The sequence below is a fragment of the Frankliniella occidentalis genome, unplaced genomic scaffold, assembly GCF_000697945.3.
Source record: "Frankliniella occidentalis isolate FOCC.00 unplaced genomic scaffold, Focc_3.1 Scaffold42, whole genome shotgun sequence".
In the NCBI taxonomy this organism is placed as follows: domain Eukaryota; kingdom Metazoa; phylum Arthropoda; class Insecta; order Thysanoptera; family Thripidae; genus Frankliniella; species Frankliniella occidentalis.
Window position 1 is genome coordinate 1,806,724 of NW_026267172.1, and position 21,362 is coordinate 1,828,085.

Sequence of the window (21,362 nt, forward strand, 5' to 3'; positions counted from 1 at the left end):
CCAGACAAGAGCAACCCAGGCGACTCCTTGTTTGGACGCAGCTCAAATGGGTGAGACTCACTACATATGCATGACGGCATGACAGAGATTGGATGGAGGTAAAGTAGGTATCCAATAATAACTAAACGGGTCAAAGATAGTTAAAATTTCATTTCTTACATTTAGTACTTGACTTGATACCTAGTACCACATGTCATGTCAAATAAGTATTCTTCACTATTACTTCCCAATGTAGTCTAAACTTCTTCATCTTCATCTTCGTTCTGTTTTAAACTCCCAAAGACCTCAGAAGGCACAATTTGTTTTTGAATAGGAAGATCAGCTGGAAATATTTTCAAAAAATATGATTAATTATTGCAATTTTCAAGTTTTTATCTATGAACTTCATTTTCAAATCATTCCATACCTTCCTCCTCCTTCTCACTCCCATCTGAACCTTCTTCTTCATCATCATCAATCTCAATCTCATCGGGATTTGCAACACGGGCTCCTTCTCTGTCTCCACCTTGAGTTTCTCCGCGCACAAAAAGAATGTTTCCACCTTTTGGCATAACTGTGGACAGAATAGTTACGGTGTGTGTGTGTGTGCGTGTGTTCTCCGCGCACAAAAAGAATGTTTCCACCTTTTGGCATAACTGTGGACAGAATAGTTACGTTAAGTAAGCACAATAAATGAGAGGGAATATCACAGAAAAAGAAAGGTTAGCTACTGACCTAGACGTGATTCCATTTGGGCAACTTCTGCAGCTTGGGCTTCCAGCATTCGCATACCATCCTTTACGCCTGGAGCCAAGTCAGCAACTGTTCCCGCAGATCCAGACACATTAACCATTTGCGCTGACATCATATTCACCTGAAAGTGCAAGAAAGAAAATTATTATCAACAAGCCTTCATTAATACATAATACAATTTGTTCTGCAGCTCCGAAACATACCTGAGTGTTATATGTTGCTTGCACACTACGTTTGATACGTAGCATTTCTCGCATGGTATCCTCATTGCCATGGCGCACTTCAAAGTCCTTCCAAGCTTGCCAGAAATCTGCAGTTACCTGAAAAAATGGCCATGGTTAATGGTGTTTTAAACACAGAATAAAATACAGTTCTAACTTGACAAATGCTTTTTAATTAATAAACTTACTCTTGGGTCACAAATTTGACTGCAATGAGCATAAATAGCTCGAGCTCTATCAACTTCACCAAGTTTGGTTTCCATTTCAGCAAATCGTACACACATTTCTCTAGAGTTGTTATCTCCAAGCATTTCAATGGCTTTTTCATAAATTTGACGTGTTTTAGGTACTCCATATATCTCTGCAGCTTTTTTAATATAGATGTTAAACATCTGGAAAAAAATTGCAGTAAAAATTAAATTTTATAAAAGTTTTTCATAAGGATGTAAGCACTAAACAAGAATCTCAAATGGATATTACCTCAAACATCTCTTCTGGTAGAACCGCACTTGTAGCACGTTCATAAACAGCCATGGCATGTCTGGCTAAGCCATGTTCTTCCTCCAGTTTCGCGTACAAAAGGTACAAAGCTATAAAAAAAATCAACAAAAATTCATACGTCAACAACTAAATTTCTGGTTTGGGACGGTAAAAATTGTACGAGAGAAAATTTAATAATTATTCTGACTTTACCTTTTGCAAACTTTGGAGGACACTTCTCTAAACATTGCTCAAACAGGTCTCTAGCTCTTTCCAATTTGGTTCCACCATAGCGGTTTAAGAATTTTGTTAAATAGGTATTCCAAATATCATAAACATTTGGCCATCTGAACAAAGCAACGCCCTTCTCATATGCCTGAACAGTGCAAGATAAAAAATTAAAATAAGTACTGCAAGTTGGTAATTTCCTTCTATTGTAAAATCAACCAAATGGAAAGGGAATGAAAGTAACCATACCTTGAATGCTTCCTCAAAGTAGTTTTGTTCTTCCAAAAATAGACCATAGTTGATGATTATCTGAGGTGTTGCGATCTTAAGATCTATTATTCTGTCATAAACAGCTTTGCAAGACTAAAAGATATTGGAGGGAGGGATAAACTAGTATTAGAAAAAACAGTACCAGTACATAATGTTGAAAATTAGAAATATACAACTTTTCTCCAACTTACCTTAAATGAACCAAAGCTCTCTTCTAAATCGGCGTATAATGACCATAACTTAAGTGATTTGTAAAGTCTATTTTGTACTGTTTCTGTCTCATCATGATAAGCTGCTTTGTGGTTTGGCATAACTGTTGCTTTATGCATGAGTTTCAATGCAGCTTCTGGTCTCCTAGAGAGAGAAAATAATTTATTAACATTTGATTTGAAACTATATTGGCACATTAATAAAAACAATGACATATATAGAGAAATGAACAAACTCACTCATGTCTGATTTCCATCTCAGCCCATTCACACCAAACTGCTGCTAAATCTTCAACTTTCACATAGGGTACTTGAGTGGCTTTTTCAAACACAACTCTAGCATCATCAAGCTGACCATTTTCTTCATAAAATTTGGCAAAAGCCACCCACAAACTGTTCAGTTTCCCGACAGCCAGTTTCGGATCCACGGTCTGAACTGCTTCTGTGTAAGTAGAAATAATCTGCAAAAGAAATAACATGGTAGTGCAAAGGATATGAAGATTGATATGTGCACATAGTTTGTAATATAATTATATACCTGGTGAGGCTGCCCTTCATATAATTGAACTCTCTTGTGCCACTCATGAACATTATGTGGATTTTGACGAAGAAGTACAGAGTTGAGTAGAAGAGGTCGTCGTTCCATCAAATGCTCAAATCGAGCAAGGCGGAGATCCAGTTCAACATCATCTAAGTATTTCAAAAAACAAAACAATAGGTATGAGATTGCTACAGAAACATTTTGGGAAAGCAAACAATTTTTAATAGCTTTATTGTACCTTCTTCAGAAGGATTTGAAACATTTTGAGCTTGATCAAACCGTTTACTTAAGCTAAGTTCCTCAAATTGTGCATATGCATCAAAAACCTGAGTGAAATCTCTCACTGTTTTTACTGTTTGAATAGCTTCTTCATATATATCCCTCGCCTGGAACAAAACAAAATTACTACATTGTTCATACAAAGTCACATGAGAACCATGCAACTTAGAGAATGCAAGAGTGTCATTCATTATTTATTATTTTTAACTCACCCTTTCAAACAAACCACTGCGAACATAATAGTCAGCTAATGAGTTCCACAAGTGTCCAAGTTGATCAGTGTACCGTCTCAATCCACCACGAATGATGGCATCCACATTAAGAGACCTATTTAAACAGAGACACCAAGGTGTAGAAGTTTGAAGAGTAACTTGCAAAGAGGAAAGTTACACCTATTATATCATATCATACCTAACTTGATCAGGATTTTTAGAAATGAGCTCACAAAGCTCATTCCAAAGTTGATGATTTGATTTGCCATGTTTGGACACAAAGTCATCGTGATTGACAATAAAGCCTAACTTCAAAGCTGCTTCATCTAATCGATTTATGGATGTTAGATACTCAATGTAATCTTCTGTGTCTTCTGGACAAAGCTGTAATAGTAATAAATATTTTCATAATAACCTGTCTAACATTTTCAAGAACACAACAAATTTCTGCAAGAATTTGATGCTTTAATTACCTTTAAGTATCTTCTGAATACTCTAACAGCAGTTTCTGCCATGTCATGCTTTTTGACAAATGTTAAATAGAGTGGCCAAATTCGGGGATGTTGTGTGATCGGCAATGCACGTAAAGCTCTATCAAAGGCTTGCCGAGTTCTGGTTATCAGGTTCTGCTCAGTTAAAAATTGACAATAGTCCATCCATATTCTTGGCATCTGAACAGTTAATAATATACAGTTTATAGGAGCAAAATAAGGAAATGTACATTCTACATTGGAAAGAAAAGAATGCATAAAGTTACCTTGTGCATGAAAACTAAGGACCGCTCATATGCATTATTGATATCTTCATAGATAGGATCAATGATGCATCGACCTTTAGACTGTCGCCTCCTTAGCTTTAGATAGTTGTACCAAAGCTTGTAACTGAAATGAATACAATAAAATTATGAGATAATCTAGCAAAAGAAACATTTTGAAAAAACTATACCACCAAGTTTTTACCTGCCGGGTAACTCTTTCAGAGCACGTTCATAGATTATATTTAGCGCATGCTTGGGTGCGCCCTTCTTATGTTCAATATAGCGGAGCCAGTGTTTCACAGAGAAAGGGTTACGTAAGATGTCTTCCTCATAGGGCAAGTCTTCTTCAGTCTGGGCAAACACAATTCAACTAATGAATTTTGATGAAGGGTACAAATTGAAGTTACTGAGATGACATTACTTACAAATACTATGTGGAGATCCTTCCTTGCGACATCAGGAAGTTTCATGTCTAAGAACAAATACAAATAGAATGAGAAAAACTGTTAAATGGACTCAATAAGAAAAAAGGATAATATTTAAAAAATAAGAAAAGACTATTTGTGCGTTCACGGAAAGATAGTAAAAACGTACTAAGAACGACAAATAGAGAGGTTATCTTTTCCTATTTTGACACGGGGAGCAGACAACAAAGGTATTTCCAACCCAGAAGCACGCGAAAGAAGATACAAAATTACAGCCAAAAATAACTCTTACTTCCAGATGACGCCCTAGAGGCGTTTGCAAAGTTAATACAAAAGCCGGCGAAAGGGAAACCAAAACAAAGTACACAGCTGACTGTGGATAAGACTCTTCCCGATTCTTCACCCCTCTTCAGCCTATTTACACGCCATAGCTTATTTACACTACACAGTAAGAGCAACACCAAGTACCAACATCATGGAATGAAGTTCACTGATTAGATATTTAATACACCTGGACAGCGTTGATGCTAGTGATACGGAAGGACAGTAAGAAAACAAGATGCCATCAAATAAGGAGCGGCTGGGGCCCTGTCCTTGCTTGTCCCAAATACAACTTTTTCAACAAATAAGTGGGAAGGGGGAAATTGGTGGGGAGGGGGGAGGGGGGGAGGGGTCGATCGCTGGAGAACAGCGGAGACTCCGGGAGGTCGTTTCCGGAAAGGCACGGCTCCAGGCAGCTTTCCGGAGAGAAGCTGTGCCGGCGCTGGAGCCGCGTACCAGGCGCGCAGAATCGCGCGCGACTCCGGGCTGTTGCTCGCGCCTGCGCCGCCGTCTCGCGCCCTCGCTCGCGCGCCGCTCGGCTCGGCTCGGCTCGGCGTGGCTCGGTGCGGCTCCGGGGGCGGCTCGGCTCCGGGTGGCAGCCAAGAGGTCGCCCCGCTCCAGGCCGTAGCCACGCGGCGCGCTCGTGCCGTGCCACTGACTGGACTGGAAGACTCCGGTGACTGCTGGAACTGGGGGTCTTAGGCCTTACCCGGGGCTTTTAGACTGCCCACATACAGGAGGGGGATTACGGCGCTCCGCTCCTGTGCGCATTTTATAAAAACAGGGGGGGGGGGGATTGGAAGGCGCCTCCGGGGAGCGCTCCGTAATACCTCTCCAGGGGCTATGGATAGCAATTTGTCTATTATTGATTTTTTTTGTTTGACCAGTGAATGTGCAGACCCCTCGAGTTAAACACTTACTTGAATTAGGAGTCTAGGAAGATAAGTCGTGGTGATTTTAAAGTCCGACACTAGCAAGTACTCAAATTTGCAGCTGACACGTGCTGGTATTTGACTCTCACAAGTGCATGCCAGCCCCACTCTTCAGATATATCGTGAGAAAGCTGTAGTGCAGATAAGTCACCTTATCTCCTGTTTCCGCTTCAAGGCTCGATTGGCAATCGTACTATACTGATGTAATCTGTCTTAGATGAGCCATCATATGGCTAGTTAGCAGTGATTTGTGAAGGAAGACGTGTCTATCCCCGAAATACTTGTGACGCGTCATTTGGCGCCCTCTTGTCATCGAAAAATACAGACTTGATGTAGCGAAACACTTTCGTCTCCAGTAAGACAAGGGAAAATTTCGCCAGACACATAGTTTGTGCCAATAGCTCCTCCTCTTTGCTCACCAGTCCAGAGAGTACGTTCCCTTTTTGTCTCGGATTCGTTCGACAAATTGCGGGAACTCAGCGCCTTGCGAGACTCGGGTTAGGCCACCCCACAGTGCACATATGCACCACAGACAGGATTTGGCCTACCTATTCGGCGCTATGAGAACATCACAGACTGAACTTGAAAGTTTCGTTACGGCAATAAATGAAATGACGTACTTTCTGGATGATGCCCTACGGACTCTGGGTATATGAGGCCCGTGCCCGGGTGGAGCGGTACAAACACCCTCACCCGGCCGGGGAAATTTTCAATTATGGGTTCAATTAGTCGAGATTTAAACATGTCACAAATAAATAAAAAATATATTAAATATATATACAAAACACAACATAGAAGTAAAATAACAATATTGGATTCAGCATCGCTTATGAGTTGTCATGGACTATGTCTTTACACTGTAAGTCTTTTTACACAAAATACTAGAGTAATCTGAAGATTGGAGTAACGTTCCTATAGCCAGTACTCCCAAAATGGTTGAAGCTCCACACACGTATGCCAATACGTTTCTATAATTTTGGCTAAGTTGAAAGGGAAGAAAAAGAACATGTTAATGATTTGGCTACTGGGTTGAGGAAGTAGTACACATAATCTGTCGTTAACTTACTGGAAATAGGATTGTAGAACAAAAACAACCAATCCATTACTTAATTTATCAACGAAGCTCATCACTCCATAGACAAATGCTCCAGTGTCCGTATCCTGACCAATAAGATCTGCAGTCAATCCCACACTTGTAACAAGTAGAATTGAAGAACTAGCGCCTTTATAAGAAAGAAAATAATTATAAACATATTACATATACATTAAGATAGGTTGAATAATTATGTGTGTTTAAGGACGTACCCAGGAGGATGGCGACAGCGTAAACCTCATATGTTGTGTAGATTTTTCCTGCTCCCAGCCCAACCCATACACACCCTCCGGCTCCAATTAAACATCCAATTAAATATGCAAGCTGGAAACCAAAATAATTTTTTCAATATTAAGAAGACACATCATAAAAAGACATAAAATACCAAATAAAGTGAAAGGTTATCGTACCCTTCTGCCCAAATACTTATTCATTGTTTTAAATTGAGTTAAAACGGACGTGAAAAAGCTGCTGATGTACATGACCAGAGGTACAACGGCTAAACTTTCAGCTGAGAGTCCTTGTTCGTCCAGATAGAGGGGGACATAAACCTAGAACATGATATAGAGCACAGTATTTTAATTTACGTAGCATAGGGTAGGAATGCAAAGGAATCACCCAGAAAACTATGTCCGTCATTGGCCGTTCCGAAACTGCCAAGTTCGGCCTGTACAAGATCTCATAGCGCCTGATCGATAGGCAACATCTTGCCTGCCGTGCATGCGTGTACTGCAGGATGGCCTACCCCGACCACGGCAGGCGCCAAACTCCCTTAATGTGCCGAGTGACTCAATTGAACGGCCTTTCTAAACCAACTCATGTGGAACGTTGGGTAGATAAGCTAGAAGAAGGCCCACAGTAAGGTAATGTTGAACTAATATTTACCTGACTAAGGTTGACAAAAAGCCTTGTTGACATATAGACAACCGCAACCTGGTACAGCTTAATTGAAACTAAGTGTTCTTTAATTGTTTTCTGTTTGTTGGCTGTCATCACTTTGGTTGTGTCTTTTATTTCTGTTGAGATTGTTGTGTCACCTATGGTACTTATTGACTCATTTCCAGCGTCTATTGGTTGTGATGCATTTCTTAGACCAGCATGAAATAAAATAGAGCTCAGAGAACCAACTATTAAACCAGAAGCCACGACATACTGTTGGAAAAAAGAAGAAATTAGTTTTTGCGGAGGTACAAAAAGTTTCTCAGTTATTAAACCTAACTATAGAAATAAAAGTCGAATCGACTTTCCTTTCTGGCTGGAAAAAGACATTTCAATCATAAATGGCAATTTTCACAGTACCTGGAAGCTTGACTGATCTGATGGTCCGATTTTTTGGTTGGGGTCATTTGACACGTGCAAAACTAGCCAAGCTACAAGGTAGATGAAAACACTAGATACCACCGTGAAAGTGTTCCTGAAATATGAAACATTGTCATTGGATGATGTTCTGAATGTGGCGCATGTAACGGACGTTCTCCCAAAGGACAACACTCTCCGACGCGACGCAACGACGAGAGAAAACGACGTTGGACGTCTTTAGCCCCACTATGAAAAATAATAGTTCTAGGTTTGATGGGAAAATTTTCCTTGACGCGTGTCGTAAAATTACAAGCACTATGCATCGGCTTGCAATTGATCGACGAGCTGATTGCTCACCGCTTTTGATAGAATTCCGCTGGCTCCTCTAAACGGGATACTCTCAGAGAACAAAAGCACTGATTGCAGAGGCTTTATGACAACAACAAAATATCCCAAACAGAACTAATTTGTCACCTTGGAAAAGATTCTAGGGATCTGGGTAAGCTAAATATTGTTTTGAAATAGACGACTTCCGGTGCATTTATTTTGAGAGGAACGAGCGGAATGGTCAATTCGTAAGCGCCCGCAATGCATTGGATAGGCCAGCCTGCCAAACAGCCGAGTGGGGTTGGCGGACCACCTTGGCGGACTGCTGGTCTAGGGGTATCTTGGTGGGTGTACAAAGTTTCAGCTTTTTGGAGTGCGTCGCTTTCGGAGAGCGTTCAATGGAAAAAAGTATAACCAGTACCAGGTGCTTACCTGAAGGCAATTAATCCAGTACGAACATGTTCATCTGGAGTTAGTTCGGGTATTAAAGATAAATGGGCAATCTGTACGGCTGCCCATCCAAATTGGAATATACACACAAAGGCGGAGTAATAAATCAGTTGGTCCCAGTAGTCCCCTTCTGCATCATGACAAACTCCACACGGGGAGAAAATAAATGGGAAACTGAGGAGTACGCAAATTGTTCCTGAAAAACAAGTGACCTCAGTGAATCTCAGTATTGCACGTTTCAATATTATAATACCTGACATAAATTTTTATTTACCTAATAAATGCCAAGTTTTCCGGCGACCATATTTGCACATCCAGTGATCATGTTTTAAATCAGCCTGTAAACCAATTAATGGTGTTGCTAATGCATCAGCAACTTGCCCAATTAACATTATAGTTCCAGCTTCAGCCGAAGGCCAGCCAAGAACTTTGGTGAAGTAAATGAGCAAATATGTGAACCACATGGATGCACACACGTCATTTTGAACATGTCCGACTGAGTAGCAAAGTCGTTGAAATCGAGTGAGTTTCCTTTGCTGTACCTCCATTTTTGAGTATAATTATTTATCTGGAAAGGTAGACGAGCCACGGGTTATTAAAACAAGTTCTGGCAAGTAATGGACTATACCAAAAATTTAAATATCGGTGACGACTAAATGACTAACCATGCCATTGGCAGTGTAAAGGATTATTAAATTAATATTTACGGGTTACATGCGCTCAGAACGTCTTGACGTTACTAACCTATTGCCAAAGGCTCAGAGGTAGTCCACCCTTTCCTGCGAAGACCCAATTAAGTACTGCCGAGAAGTCTGCTGTGGTTAATAGCTTCATCGCCGGCACGGGTGTTGCTGCTTCGTCGCACAGATCTGGTGTGGCCGTGGCCCTTCTGCCGACAGACAGAGTGGGCCGTGGGTACAGGTAGTTGACATTAGGAGTACCATCTTGACCTTTGAAATGCAGCGCGCGACACCAAATTACGTCGAGCGCCGGTAATTAGAGGCCGCGGATAGCAAAAATGATTCACAGTAATCGCGTGGGGGCCAATTTTGGACCGTGGAGGGTAGCGAGGGCTATTGTTTTTGCTAATAAACTAATGAGCAATGTTAACAATTGCACTGTCACGATTCTACCACGCAGATACTATATCTTAGTCCGTCCGCTTTCGCTCCGCAATCTAGCTGCCAGGCCATTGTGATGGACTGTAGATTAAGAGTCGAATCATAACAGGTGTGGCAACGAATCCGATCTCACTGATATAACGGAGGAAATACCGGGAAATCCCCACTTTGAACAGATTGAGAAAGAAAGGACTTCAAGCTTCACATTTTTTCACATAGAAAATTTCCCGTTGAACCTGCATCTTTTATCTTTTCATGCCCAATGTTGGATTTCTTTGCCAAGGTGCCAAGTCGATAGAAAGTGATTGTAATTTTACAACTTCAGATTGTAATCTTACGGACTCACGTCATGGAAAATTTTCCCGTGAACTTAAAAGTATTTTCCCGATATTTTTCGCAGTGTTGGATCCCAAAACTTGGTGTTCAAAGAGGCCACAACATGGCAACCAGATAGTGAATGTAATAATTCTGAACTGAAAAGGGTCTCAAAGTTGATGAAACTAGCAACTCATGGGGTGTTCCGCAACGGGGGTCCCCGACCTCGGTCACTATCAGCTACGACAGGCAAGCCATGCGTGCAGGGCGCGTACCTCGGAGACCTCACCGATATGATTCCGATATACCGATGTGTACCAGTGTACCATTGCAACTGCGTCCCGCTTTACGCGTGGATTAACTAAACAAGGCAGACGGTAGAACACGAAATTAATTTTGTGTTAAGAAATAAACTCGTTCTTTAACTTAAATGATCGCCCTTCTTTGTGGCGAGGTGAGTGCGATCATCAAGAATGTGCGTACGCTAACTGCCGTAACGAAATTAGCATGTTTAGCCAAGGTCTCATAGCGCCTGATAGGTAGGCAACATCCTGCCTGCAGTGCGTGCGTGTACTGCGGGGTGGCCTACCCTGAGTCTCACAGGCGTCGGGCACTCGTAGTTTGCCGAATGATCGAATGAATCAGAGAGACGGATGTACTTTCTAGACGATGCATACGAAGACAAACTGTTCTCAGATCATTGTCGACCTTTTTTCGGTGCCGTGGCGTATTTCCCGCTTGCGAAAGTAAAGATCGAAGGTGAAAAATAGCCCAATTTTCACTTTGAGGGATATGTGAGAGTTATTGTAAAATAAGTTAGAGTCCACTAAAGGGAAATTTAGGTTGCGTTTGATTTGAACGGTATACGGTTTTAGCCTCGCACCACGGTGCTTTAATGTTCATTTATGAAAACGGAAAGAGACGAGACGAACGGGCCGTGTGTGAAGACACCTTATTTTGAAACCATCTGAGCAAGCATCGTGACCAAGTCCTTTGCTGTTTATGTTTACCTTTTGATGGTATGTTCTGCCAGTCTCGATGTTGTGTTCAATCCATGCAACTGTGTCGTTTCCGATTCAGTTCTATCAGAAACGGGTTCAGAACGAGTCACCCTTCTCCTCTGTTGAACGTCCAGTCGTCTACTCCGTCGCGCAATCTTGCTGTCAACTCAGTGATACGCACTGAGTTGTCTTCTTATCTTTGAGCCTTTAGCCGTAGGCACAACTTTCTACACATTTTTTCACTGCGAGAGCGACGGACTGGACGTCGCCAGCCCAGGAGCGCACTGGCTCGTCTGTGCCTCGAGGGCTCAGACAGCTGGTATCACTGTATCATGTGTAGAACATACCATGTGGCTGATTAACCCCGCGCACCGCGCACCTATGTAGTTATACTGTACCCAGAGGCCTGCAGTCGGATGCTAGTTTGGTCCGAAAACGAGAGCTGGAAGTGAGAGGGAGATATGTTCTAGTTCGACCTTCTCCCTCTCACCTATTGTTTCCGGACCAAACGAGCATCCGGCGCTCGCTCACTGCGGGGCTCGACTGTACCGTGGGAAAGCGTGCAGGTGGGTTGGCCTGTCGTCCCACTACGGTGCCTTACGGGCCACCTACCGGATAGGCAACCTGCCTTTGTAGCTGTACTATATCGCACATGACAGGCGTGCGGGCTGGCCTGAGCGCAGCGACCCGATATGGACCCGAATCCAAACCGAATCCTGGAGCGCCTCAACGCAGAACTGGACCGAACCGAAACCGATTCTTCCTCAGCGGACACCCTATCACCCCCCTGGTTCCAAACCGGGTCGCCGCGATCCGGCCAGACCGCAGGCCTTTCACTCTGGAAACCCAAGTGTTTACTTGAATGCAGAATCTCCTGCATACCTACGTGTATGCAGGAGATTCTGCATTCAAGTAAACACTTGGGTTTCCAGAGCATGTGCGATAATTACAGCTACAAAAGCGAGCCGTTTTAATCAGCCACCTTGTAGATGAGAGTCCTCCAGCAATAGAAAAAAAGAAAGCGGAAGAAAATAACGAACCATAAAAAAAGACGATTCCGGCCAACAAGTAGTGTTCGAGCCCAAACACGGTAAAAACAATGTCTCATTTTTTGAGGAAAAAGGGAAAACTATGAGGAACTTCCATGTTTGAAGAAGAGTCCTCTGATCTCGCCTCAGATTTTGAGAAATCGTCAAAAAGTGAGGAAAAATCCCAAAGTTTCTGAGGAGTCTTCCTCGAAATCTGATGAGTTTTTGTCATACCTGCAGAGTTCCTCAAAGTTTTCCCTTTTTCCTCCAAAAATGAGACATTCTCGGATGTAAAGATCCGTACTCAGTGCTATAGCCGAAAACTGTTGTTGAACTGTAGTTAAACTAAATTTTAATTGCAGGTTTCTATAGTTTAACTACAATTTTTTCAGACGTAGGGCCACAAAGCTTGAAAAACTGCAGATTAACCACAGTTTAACTGCAATGATGAAATTACTAGAGTTCTGACTGCAGTTCGACTTCAGATCCTTCCACCCGGGAGAATATAGTAAGTATGCGTCAGCACTTGAGTCTTCAGAGTTGCTTGAGAATGCGTTCGGTCCTCCTGCTGAAGGGCTGACCTTAGTGCGTGTCGGGCCAGGCCGAGCAGCGTGCCGCCTGGCGGCCACCAGCAGGGCCACGCGACAGATAAGATAGCGTGGAGTCGACAACTTAATCCGGTAGGAACCTCAGGTTTACTGTCGACTACTGTTGACCAAAATCTGAGCCGTAAGATATTGATCACTATTTTTTGGGACTTACTTTTAGGTGGTAAACAGACGAGCAGCTATCCACACATGTGTTAATTCTAAGGCTGAGGTGTTGTTACTGCCTCGGCGACACAGTTATCCAGTAAGAGGTGAGATGGAACTGGCCCAGACAGTCTGCTTTTTTGTGAACAAAGAAAAAAAAAGATACACGCACAAGAATATGAGTCGCGAGCGTCCGGCCTGGGTCACTGTTAAATGGCATGAGGATCGTGTTGAAGAGGGGGAGAAGGAGAGAGAGAGAGAGAGAGAGAGAGAGAGAGAGAGAGAGAGAGAGAGAGAGCGTTATGGACGGCCCCTTCGCGACGCTATCCGTCTGAAGTAACATACAAACGCGGTGCGGCTTTGGCACCAGTCAGCGGATGCTCGGTAACTGTTATGGAGGCCGATTATTTAACCATTTAACAAAATAAAATAAATTGTTTGGGGCCGTGCCTATTTGACGTCATGATTACAGTGACGGCTCAAATTCCCTCTTGGCACAGTGGTCATGCAAAACAAAAGCTCATTCTGTGTCCTTTAATTGTTTGCAGGCTTAGATATGTTATTTTAAACTTTAGTCATCCATATTAATAAACTCGCTGGTACACAAGGGATCATCCAGAAAGTACGTCTGTCATTCTCTTTAATGAACCCGTCAAGTTTAGCTCTGCATGCTCTCATAGCGCCTGATGAGTAGGCAACATCGTGCCTAAATTGCACGGGAGTACTGTGGGATGGCCCACCCCGAGTCTCGCAGGCGCTGAGCTCCCGTAATTTGCCAAATCAATTAGAAAAACGGAGGTACTTTCTGGACGATTCCCAATCTGCGTAGTTTTGTTTGTCACAACGAAGTCTTTGGTAAGCCACTGGTTTCCTGGAAAAGCACACAATACTTTTGCGTAATTTCTTTATTGTAACGCTGATAAATAAAAAATCATTCTTGAAGTAGATAGATGCAATTTGAACAATTATCCACATATTGTACAATATATACATATCTTGCTCTAATATTCACAAAATTTACAAAATGTACAAGAAAACTAAGCATGCGTTGGGTTTGAATGAACATTCTTTGTTAATTGGAAGATACAGTGTGAAGAATTAAATCGAATTACGACCCCATACGATGCAAAAACCTGAGTCCGAAAGTGAGCCCTTCCCTTCGCTTGTCTACCCTTCGCCGCCCCGGGAGCGTTCCACCTCGCTTGGTGGCAAGGATGAGGGTAATGGTGGGGAAGTGGAGGGAAGGGCTCAGACCGAATCGGAGTTATTCCATTTTTACAAGAACGCCTTATATAAGGATCGACGTATTATCTTCTGCGTCACCAGTGAAGTCTACGGCTTAGAGTGGGAGAATTAATCTTTCCGTCGTAAGTTTGCCGAGAGAGGAAATTCACTTGAGTACAATGACAGCAGTTGTATCCAGTTAAGAGTTTTTGCATGAAATCTCAACGAGATTGATTTTTACACACTTTCATTTGCAAGAGTAATCCAATTTCACAGTGTTTGAATATCGACATTGAGACCTTGGTAGCTTGACAACTAACTAAATACCTCTGTTACGGTTAGTCGAATATCAAGTTCGCAGATTATCTGTTTGATGTTCAGAAGTGAATGTATACAGATACATGTCTATCGCGCAATGGCACGCCCGGTAAACAAGTACTCAGCTCACCATGCGTCATACTATGACGAGTTGTTATTAAGATTCGTGAGTAGGAATAACGGGTAGGACTTAAGATATAAACACAAATTTACATATTTACAGAAATTCCTAACCCAGAGGAAATATGGCTCCTGGAAGTTTCATAAAAAGACTAGAGATACGTCACAAGAAAAACACATTATGGCATTCAGTCAGAAGTGAAAAATTTCTAATGGAGCAGAACAGTTACATTTCCAAAGTGTCCTATTCTGCAGTTGGTTACTTGTGCAGTAAGAACATTTGTGTTTCTGAATTCAAAGATATTTGACCTGGTCCTAAACACTGTCAAAAGCTTACAGTGAATTTCACTTTAAGCTACAGTCAAATTCACCGCAAGCTTTTTTTAGTTAAATCAAGAACGACAACCTGAGACTTTCACTTTTATAAAACAACAATTAAATTTTTGTTGCCTTCTGCCATGTTGGTGATGCACACATTGTCTAGAAAGCATCCATTCAGATTGCGCAGTGGGTGTTCTTCTGTCGATTGGCACACGACGGAACAAAGATTATTTTTTTACGAAAAAAAAAATGCAGTGATACATGGTCCAAGTACGATTCGATATACTATGTACAATTATAAATAACAACAAAGAGAGAATGTGAATCACATCGGGTGCTCCTCTTGTTTAGCACAGCGGAGTCAAAGTATCACATTGATTTTGGTTCAGCATGCAGAACAGCCGTGCTGAAGGAACAGTGTGGCCAGCGCACACCTCTGGTATGGCGGACCGCAGAGAACAGAGAGAGAGTTCGCGCAACTCGCCCGACGACTCAGATCTCGGCGCGCTCGTAGCTGTTGGGCTGAAAGTAGGCGTGGGCCAGGTCGTTGAAGCCCAGACTGTGCGTGGAGGGCAGGAAGTAGGCCTGCGTGGGCGGCGAGCCCTGCGGCGACCCCGGGGCCGCCACGTGCTGCAGGTTCATGTTGTTGAGCATGGAGAGGCGTGCGGCCGCGCCGTTGGGCGACGGCAGCACCCGCTGGTAGCCCTGCGGGTGGCTCTGCTGGCCCTGCCCGGGGCCCGGCGGGAACCCCTGGTAGCCCTGCTGCTGCTGCAGGTTCGTCTTGCCCGCGGGCTGCAGGCTGGCCCGCTCACGGTGACGGTGCCCCGAGGAGCTCTTCTTCCTCCTCTTGTCCGTCGAACGCTCTGTCGTGGAGTGCTGGTGTGGCGGCACAACAGAGACACGAGTGAAACGGTTAGTTAGAGGAAATAGGGCGGGGGAATGCATTCCAGTTTGTACAACATAGGTTGGTTAGGCAGATGCAAGGAAACCGGGATCGAGAACTGACTTTAGAGATGCCGAGGAGGGTCGGCCATTCAGGGCTGAGTACCTTTTACCATGCCACCACATTTATAAGTCACAAGTTAAAAATAAGGGTATTAAAACACAAGTCGGGAGGTCGTGTCAGGCAAAGATGGTGTCAAGCGGGACAAGGTGGTGATCACAACGTCAAAGGTAAAACAATAAGCACGTACCTATTTTTGTCGACGTATCTGGAGGTATGAGGAGTACTACATTGTGAAGACGTGTGTGAGATAAGAAGACATCAGATTGTGCTTTCAAACTAAGGACGACCACGCTGAACACATATAACTGGTTTCTTGCAACATATTCAGGCTAGTCATGCAAGATTCGAGGACTGTGACATGTGGTACAACAAGACAAGGAGTGAAGTCACACAAGGAGAGTGCGTGGAAATGGAATGTGAAAGAGGTTTCCACATGCACAATAATTGGTCGTGTGAGCTAGAGCGCGTGTTAGCCTGGACCAGTGCTTACATTTACGTGGCTGCATAGGCTAAACCACAAACGATATATCTCCTTGCGTTTGCGGTAGAGTAGAACCAGTTGGCAAGTTCACGAATATTTTGTGGGGAGAAGAGAAACAGCGCACTGCTGTAGCGAGCATCCGAATTAAAAGCAACGATACAAGCAGCTAGAGGGGCTATTCTGGCTAACAGCACTGATCGGGGTAGAGACATAAAGAAAGATGCGGCGAAGCAATCTAATTGAAGATTTAATAAAAAATCTACATCACATAAAGAATGAGAACAATACTTTAACAACGTGGACGATTTTGGCATACGTTTTGGGAAGGTAACAGAGCGAGTGGGACTCGGGCTGCGTTTTGCAACAATGAAAGACTTGTGAGAATGAATATTGATATGGTAACACAAGTGTCTGAAACTGTTGGATAGCTTTTGTAGGAAATAAATAACATTGTTAACGTTCTGAGTGTAAAGAAGTCGTTAAAATTAACCTTGAGGATAAAAAAAAACAGCTACGTTCTGTTATAACACATTCGTAACATTTATTTGTGTGCTACGTTTCTGACACAAATACAAATAGTTATCAACTGTCATGGCTTTATAAGAACAGTTGCTCACATTCTATGTACATTATTAATTTATTTGCACTATCATTCTCATTTCATTGATAATCTCTTTATACACTTTTAATCTAAATTTGACTGACTATGCAGATGAACTGTACAAAAGCACCTGGTAGGATGCATTCATAAATAGGCAAAGACTAAACCTTGCAAATATATATTTAATAATTTACACTCAGAATTAATTTGGGCTTTTTAAATACTATATTACATAAGTATAAATAATTATTCACAAAATTAACACTCAAAAACTCAACATATGATACAAAAAAGTAATTCTACAAGGGAATTCTGGTAGCTCTCTTAATCTTTGTGGGAGATTTGATTGAAACGTTTTTCGATAAAGAGTCTTGCCCAGTAAAAAACAAAGACATGATGCGAAAATATTTTTGGGAAACGATAATGGTTGACTTATTTTGCATTGAAGCATGCACGTCCGCTACATGAGAGCCTTGCATGGTCCTAGTTTGCACTTCTACGTAATCAGTCTCAGGCTTATTTTTCTCTCTAAGTACAATAAAAAAAAATTACAGTAAAACCATGTACAACATTGTTGCACGGATGCAGGAACTTCGACATTCTAAATGAAACGTTTTCCTGCACTTACTAGGGTCAGAAGCAGGAGGAGTTCTACTGGTCAGAGAGCAAAGGACAGGTCATGATCTTAAGCCTGGCTCACAGACCGAATTTAGAACACAGCTAATAAAGGCTTGCTAAGTAAAATTATTTCACGAAAAACACACAGAAAAAATGTGATGGTGACAAAAAAGTGCAATGTTACCGTGCAAAAAAAGTGATATCAGAAGGTTTTAAAAGAAAATCAAGACAGTTCAAAATATGGAAGACATATTGGTGCTGACTGGAGATCAAACCCTCTAGGGATTCTAGTGAGATCAGCAAAACATTTTCAACATACAATGAGTCTTGACACACATTCGTTAAAATCACACGGAACACACAAAAACGTTAATTCACTCGGACACCAGCGTGGGTCACCTTGCCCGCAAACGAAATAACCGGTGAATAATACAATTGTTCTGACACAATTAATTCACTAAGCACACCGTACATTGCGGAAAAAATATGAGAAGCGTTGTCAAAGAAACGATCACAGGAATAGGTACAAGAGGGCTAAAGATTATCTAGCGTGTAAAATAAAAAACACGCCGCAAGCTCAGTGAGCTGAGCCCTCGTTCTGTGACGCCGCAAGGTAGTCTTACTACACCGTTGCGACGCGCTAAGGACTGGCCCAGTCCGTCGGACTGGGTTGTGGTTCACGCAAAACCAAGTCTCATGACTAAAATCCAAAACGTTCAGCTACTTCAGTCCATGGCACGGCGGTGGCTCACAAGCTGAGCTTTCTTTACCTGCGCCAAACACCAAGCGTGTATCGCGCTCACCAAAGGGACAGAGAGACAAAGAGGGGACAGAGGGGAGGGAGAGAGAGAGAGAGGGGTACAGAGAGCGACAAACGCCCGCATGCTTAAACTAAGCAGCTCGTTCGAGCTTGAAAAATTCGAAAAAAATTATTGTCATGTTAAATAGCTTGATTCACAGCCCATGGCTAAATTACGCACAAGTGTGCGAGTATAAAATATTATTACGAGAAAAATTGTTATAAGATACAGTCCGTACAATTAATTAGAAGAGAACGATTTAAAGAAGAGTAGTAGGAGGTTTCTCAACAGGAAGACAGAAAGTGGACGGCGGAAACTGGCATTAGCTTTGGCAGTGAGGACACGCACACGCACACACACACAAACACACGCTGCTGCTCACACTACAAGAGAGCGTTGCGCGGGGCACGGGGTTGGCAGGGCGTACAGAGCCATACAGCGGCATGTCCAAGCGGGGCGGGGCGTGGCGTGGCGGGGCTGGGCGGGGCGGCGGCGGGCCGAGCGCCCCCGTTAGCGGGGTGCTACACCCGGGTGGGCGCCTGCAGCACCATGGCTGCGAGCCTAACCTTCATGGCCTCCGGCGACCCGCCCGCCGTGATGTGCTGCGGTATCCGGTGGTGCACGGGCACGGGGGACTGGTGCCCGTAGTGGTGGTCCGGACCGATGCCCACCACCGTGTTGTTGGAGCCGTCGATGCGCGGCGTCTTCTTGCCCGACGTCGAGTCCACGTCGCTCTTTTCACTAAAAAAAAGAGATAGAGAGTGATGGATGAGTACATGGGCAGTCGTCGCCATATTACGGCGGAGCTCGAGAACAAAACAAAAGTGTCATGCAGCAGCTTTGACAACCCCGAACTATACGACTTCTCAGCCAGACATTTAAAGAGTCTCAACCTTGCTAGTGTCTAGAACATGGAAACTGCCGTATTCGTATTTTTAAAAACAATAACTAAATTTTAAGACACACCAACAAAGCTAAATAATGACGTTCAAAATGCCTATGTCACTTTCCGAGCAAATTTGTTGAGAGTAAACATACCACTAAACTACACAATTGCCAGCGAAATTAGCAACAAAATCAAAGCAAGTGGCGGTGATAAAACAGATAAAAATGTGATAGCGGGCGACTGAAAAAATGCATGTGCGAGTGACAACACGAAAACAAAGCATTATACTCCGGTAACTCGAGTGTCGACCAACAAGGCTCTACCGTATCAAAAACATGACTTGCACTATGCTTCACTGTCAACAAAATCTACAGCATTAACAACGGTTTTAAACTGTTATATTTTGTGCTCTATCCTACGGTGTACGGTCTGGAAGTACAGTCCGTCACCGTTAAAATTCATTGTAGACCGTAGGAGAGAGCAAAAAAATTTAGCAGTATGCCACTGTTATTCCAATGAACAGTTTTACACTGTTGTAAATGTTGTAGATATATTCTACAGTGTTATGATATGAGTAAGCAGCTAGAGTGCTGCAACCACCTAAAATTCGTTTTAATTGGTGCCCAAAATGACTATAACGCAAACAGCGACATTGTGCTACACTGACCTTCTTATGTCATACTCATGATTGCCCAGCCTCTTTGTCTTGGAACGATCCAACCTACACAAAACACTATGTTTGAGTCCTTTCCATCCTCCTAAGCGACAAGGAGGAGACAGCCCTATCTAGACATCTGTAAGGGCTGCGAAGTCCAGCATGACGGACAACTTGAATCATTTAGATCAACGGCAGTAAGGCGCGATTAGAAATGTACCAGAAGCGATTTCTAAAGAGTTTGAGACGCGTATCAAGCAACGATCAAGATTTGTACGGAAGAGGTTTCTTTTCATTAAACAGACAAATTTCAGTTAGTCAACTCACCTTTCTAAATCCGCCGGCCTGAAATCACCTCTCCCTACAACAAAGTGAAATACACTAATAAATCTCAGGTTGTTCTCAAGTAGATTCCAGAACTGAACTTGAGTCGATTGAGTTGGATTACTTACTCGCAAAGCAGCACTTTTCCCTTCTGACGGCGTACACCGACAGGAGAACAAGCAGGAGTAGTAGCAGCAGGCAACCAGAGGCGACGCTCAGTAGTGTAGTCATAGAGACGGGTTCTGAAAGAGAGCGCAACAATTAGCAACGTGAACAGTATTAAGTGTCTGTGCCATTTGTTTCTTAAAGTTTACATGCAACGTCAAGGTGTTGAATTGTTACGTTTGTAAGCCAGCGACAAAGAACTATGCATTCCAGCGCGGCAAAAACAATTAATTGCAAAGACACACTCATGCAAAATACATACGCCGTCACCACCAGACTAAACACAATGTGACGATGGGGAAAGAACAAGCCACAGGAGAAAAGATAAAACTATAATACTAGTTCTTAACGGGATATTATATGTGTGTGTGTGTGTGTGTGTGTGTGTGTGTGTGTGTGTGTGTGTGTTGTGTGGGGGAGGGGCTCTTTGACGAATATCGCTGAGACGGGAGAGTATCCACTTAAAGAGAATCCCATGGAGAGGTGCCGGGGTAGGGGGGCCTACGTGACATGTGTGCGGGATTGTAACCCTCTTCTTCGGCCCGCTTTCCCCGCTCCCTCCCCCACTCCCATCCCATTTCCCAAAAGGCTCCCCCGTACTGCCCCTAAGCATCTGCCGCCGCTGCAGCAGCTACCGAATTAAAGTCGTGTAAGAGGCGCTCTTTTGTTCTCATTGGATTGTCTCTTATCGAGGAGTCCAGGAGTCCCGGGCGAGTCCCTATGGTCGCCTGCGAGCTGGGTCTCAAGGACTGAGAACTAAGAGAAAAAGAGGATAGGACGAGCATAGAGGAAGGGGGGAGAGAGAGAGAGAGAGAGAGAGAGAGAGAGAGAGAGAGAGAGAGAGAGAGAG

The 21,362-nt window shown here is 43.2% G+C and overlaps 3 protein-coding genes across 6 annotated transcripts in view; all 3 read right to left on the reverse strand.

Moving 5' to 3' along the window:
* Positions 1-130: 130 nt before the first annotated feature.
* On the reverse strand, positions 131-12,826 carry LOC113206584 (pre-mRNA-splicing factor syf1 homolog). 4 transcript variants are annotated; one of them, XM_052266756.1, is made up of 19 exons: positions 12,699-12,826; positions 4,355-4,401; positions 4,132-4,280; positions 3,930-4,053; positions 3,646-3,843; positions 3,372-3,556; positions 3,173-3,287; positions 2,920-3,067; positions 2,679-2,830; positions 2,381-2,601; positions 2,123-2,285; positions 1,911-2,024; positions 1,647-1,809; positions 1,434-1,543; positions 1,142-1,345; positions 936-1,052; positions 715-853; positions 407-553; positions 131-322 (listed from the first exon to the last, which is right to left on the reverse strand). In XM_052266756.1, the coding sequence occupies exons 2-19, from the start codon at positions 4,397-4,399 to the stop codon at positions 237-239; spliced, it is 2,580 nt and encodes an 859-aa protein (XP_052122716.1). In that variant the 5' UTR covers positions 4,400-4,401; positions 12,699-12,826; the 3' UTR covers positions 131-236. The 4 variants fall into 4 exon arrangements, with proteins under 4 accessions (XP_052122716.1, XP_052122714.1, XP_052122713.1 ...); XM_052266754.1 differs by lacking the exon at positions 12,699-12,826 and adding an exon at positions 5,596-6,218; XM_052266753.1 differs by lacking the exon at positions 12,699-12,826 and adding an exon at positions 4,647-4,915.
* On the reverse strand, positions 6,353-11,528 carry LOC113206616 (major facilitator superfamily domain-containing protein 12-like). Its single transcript, XM_026422776.2, has 10 exons — positions 11,223-11,528; positions 9,521-9,665; positions 9,051-9,344; positions 8,759-8,972; positions 8,000-8,114; positions 7,586-7,852; positions 7,111-7,251; positions 6,913-7,024; positions 6,674-6,830; positions 6,353-6,587 (listed from the first exon to the last, which is right to left on the reverse strand). The coding sequence occupies exons 3-10, from the start codon at positions 9,322-9,324 to the stop codon at positions 6,452-6,454; spliced, it is 1,416 nt and encodes a 471-aa protein (XP_026278561.1). The 5' UTR covers positions 9,325-9,344; positions 9,521-9,665; positions 11,223-11,528; the 3' UTR covers positions 6,353-6,451.
* A 3,868-nt stretch (positions 12,827-16,694) lies between the features above and the next one.
* The window catches only part of LOC113206762 (irregular chiasm C-roughest protein), a 59,887-nt gene continuing 55,219 nt past the window's right edge, over positions 16,695-21,362 (reverse strand). The window contains 5 exon segments of the mRNA XM_052266736.1: positions 16,695-19,040; positions 19,043-19,223; positions 20,351-20,387; positions 20,476-20,589; positions 20,690-20,712. Of these exon segments, the coding sequence (XP_052122696.1) occupies positions 18,993-19,040; positions 19,043-19,223; positions 20,351-20,387; positions 20,476-20,589; positions 20,690-20,712 (403 nt within the window). The 3' untranslated portion in view covers positions 16,695-18,992.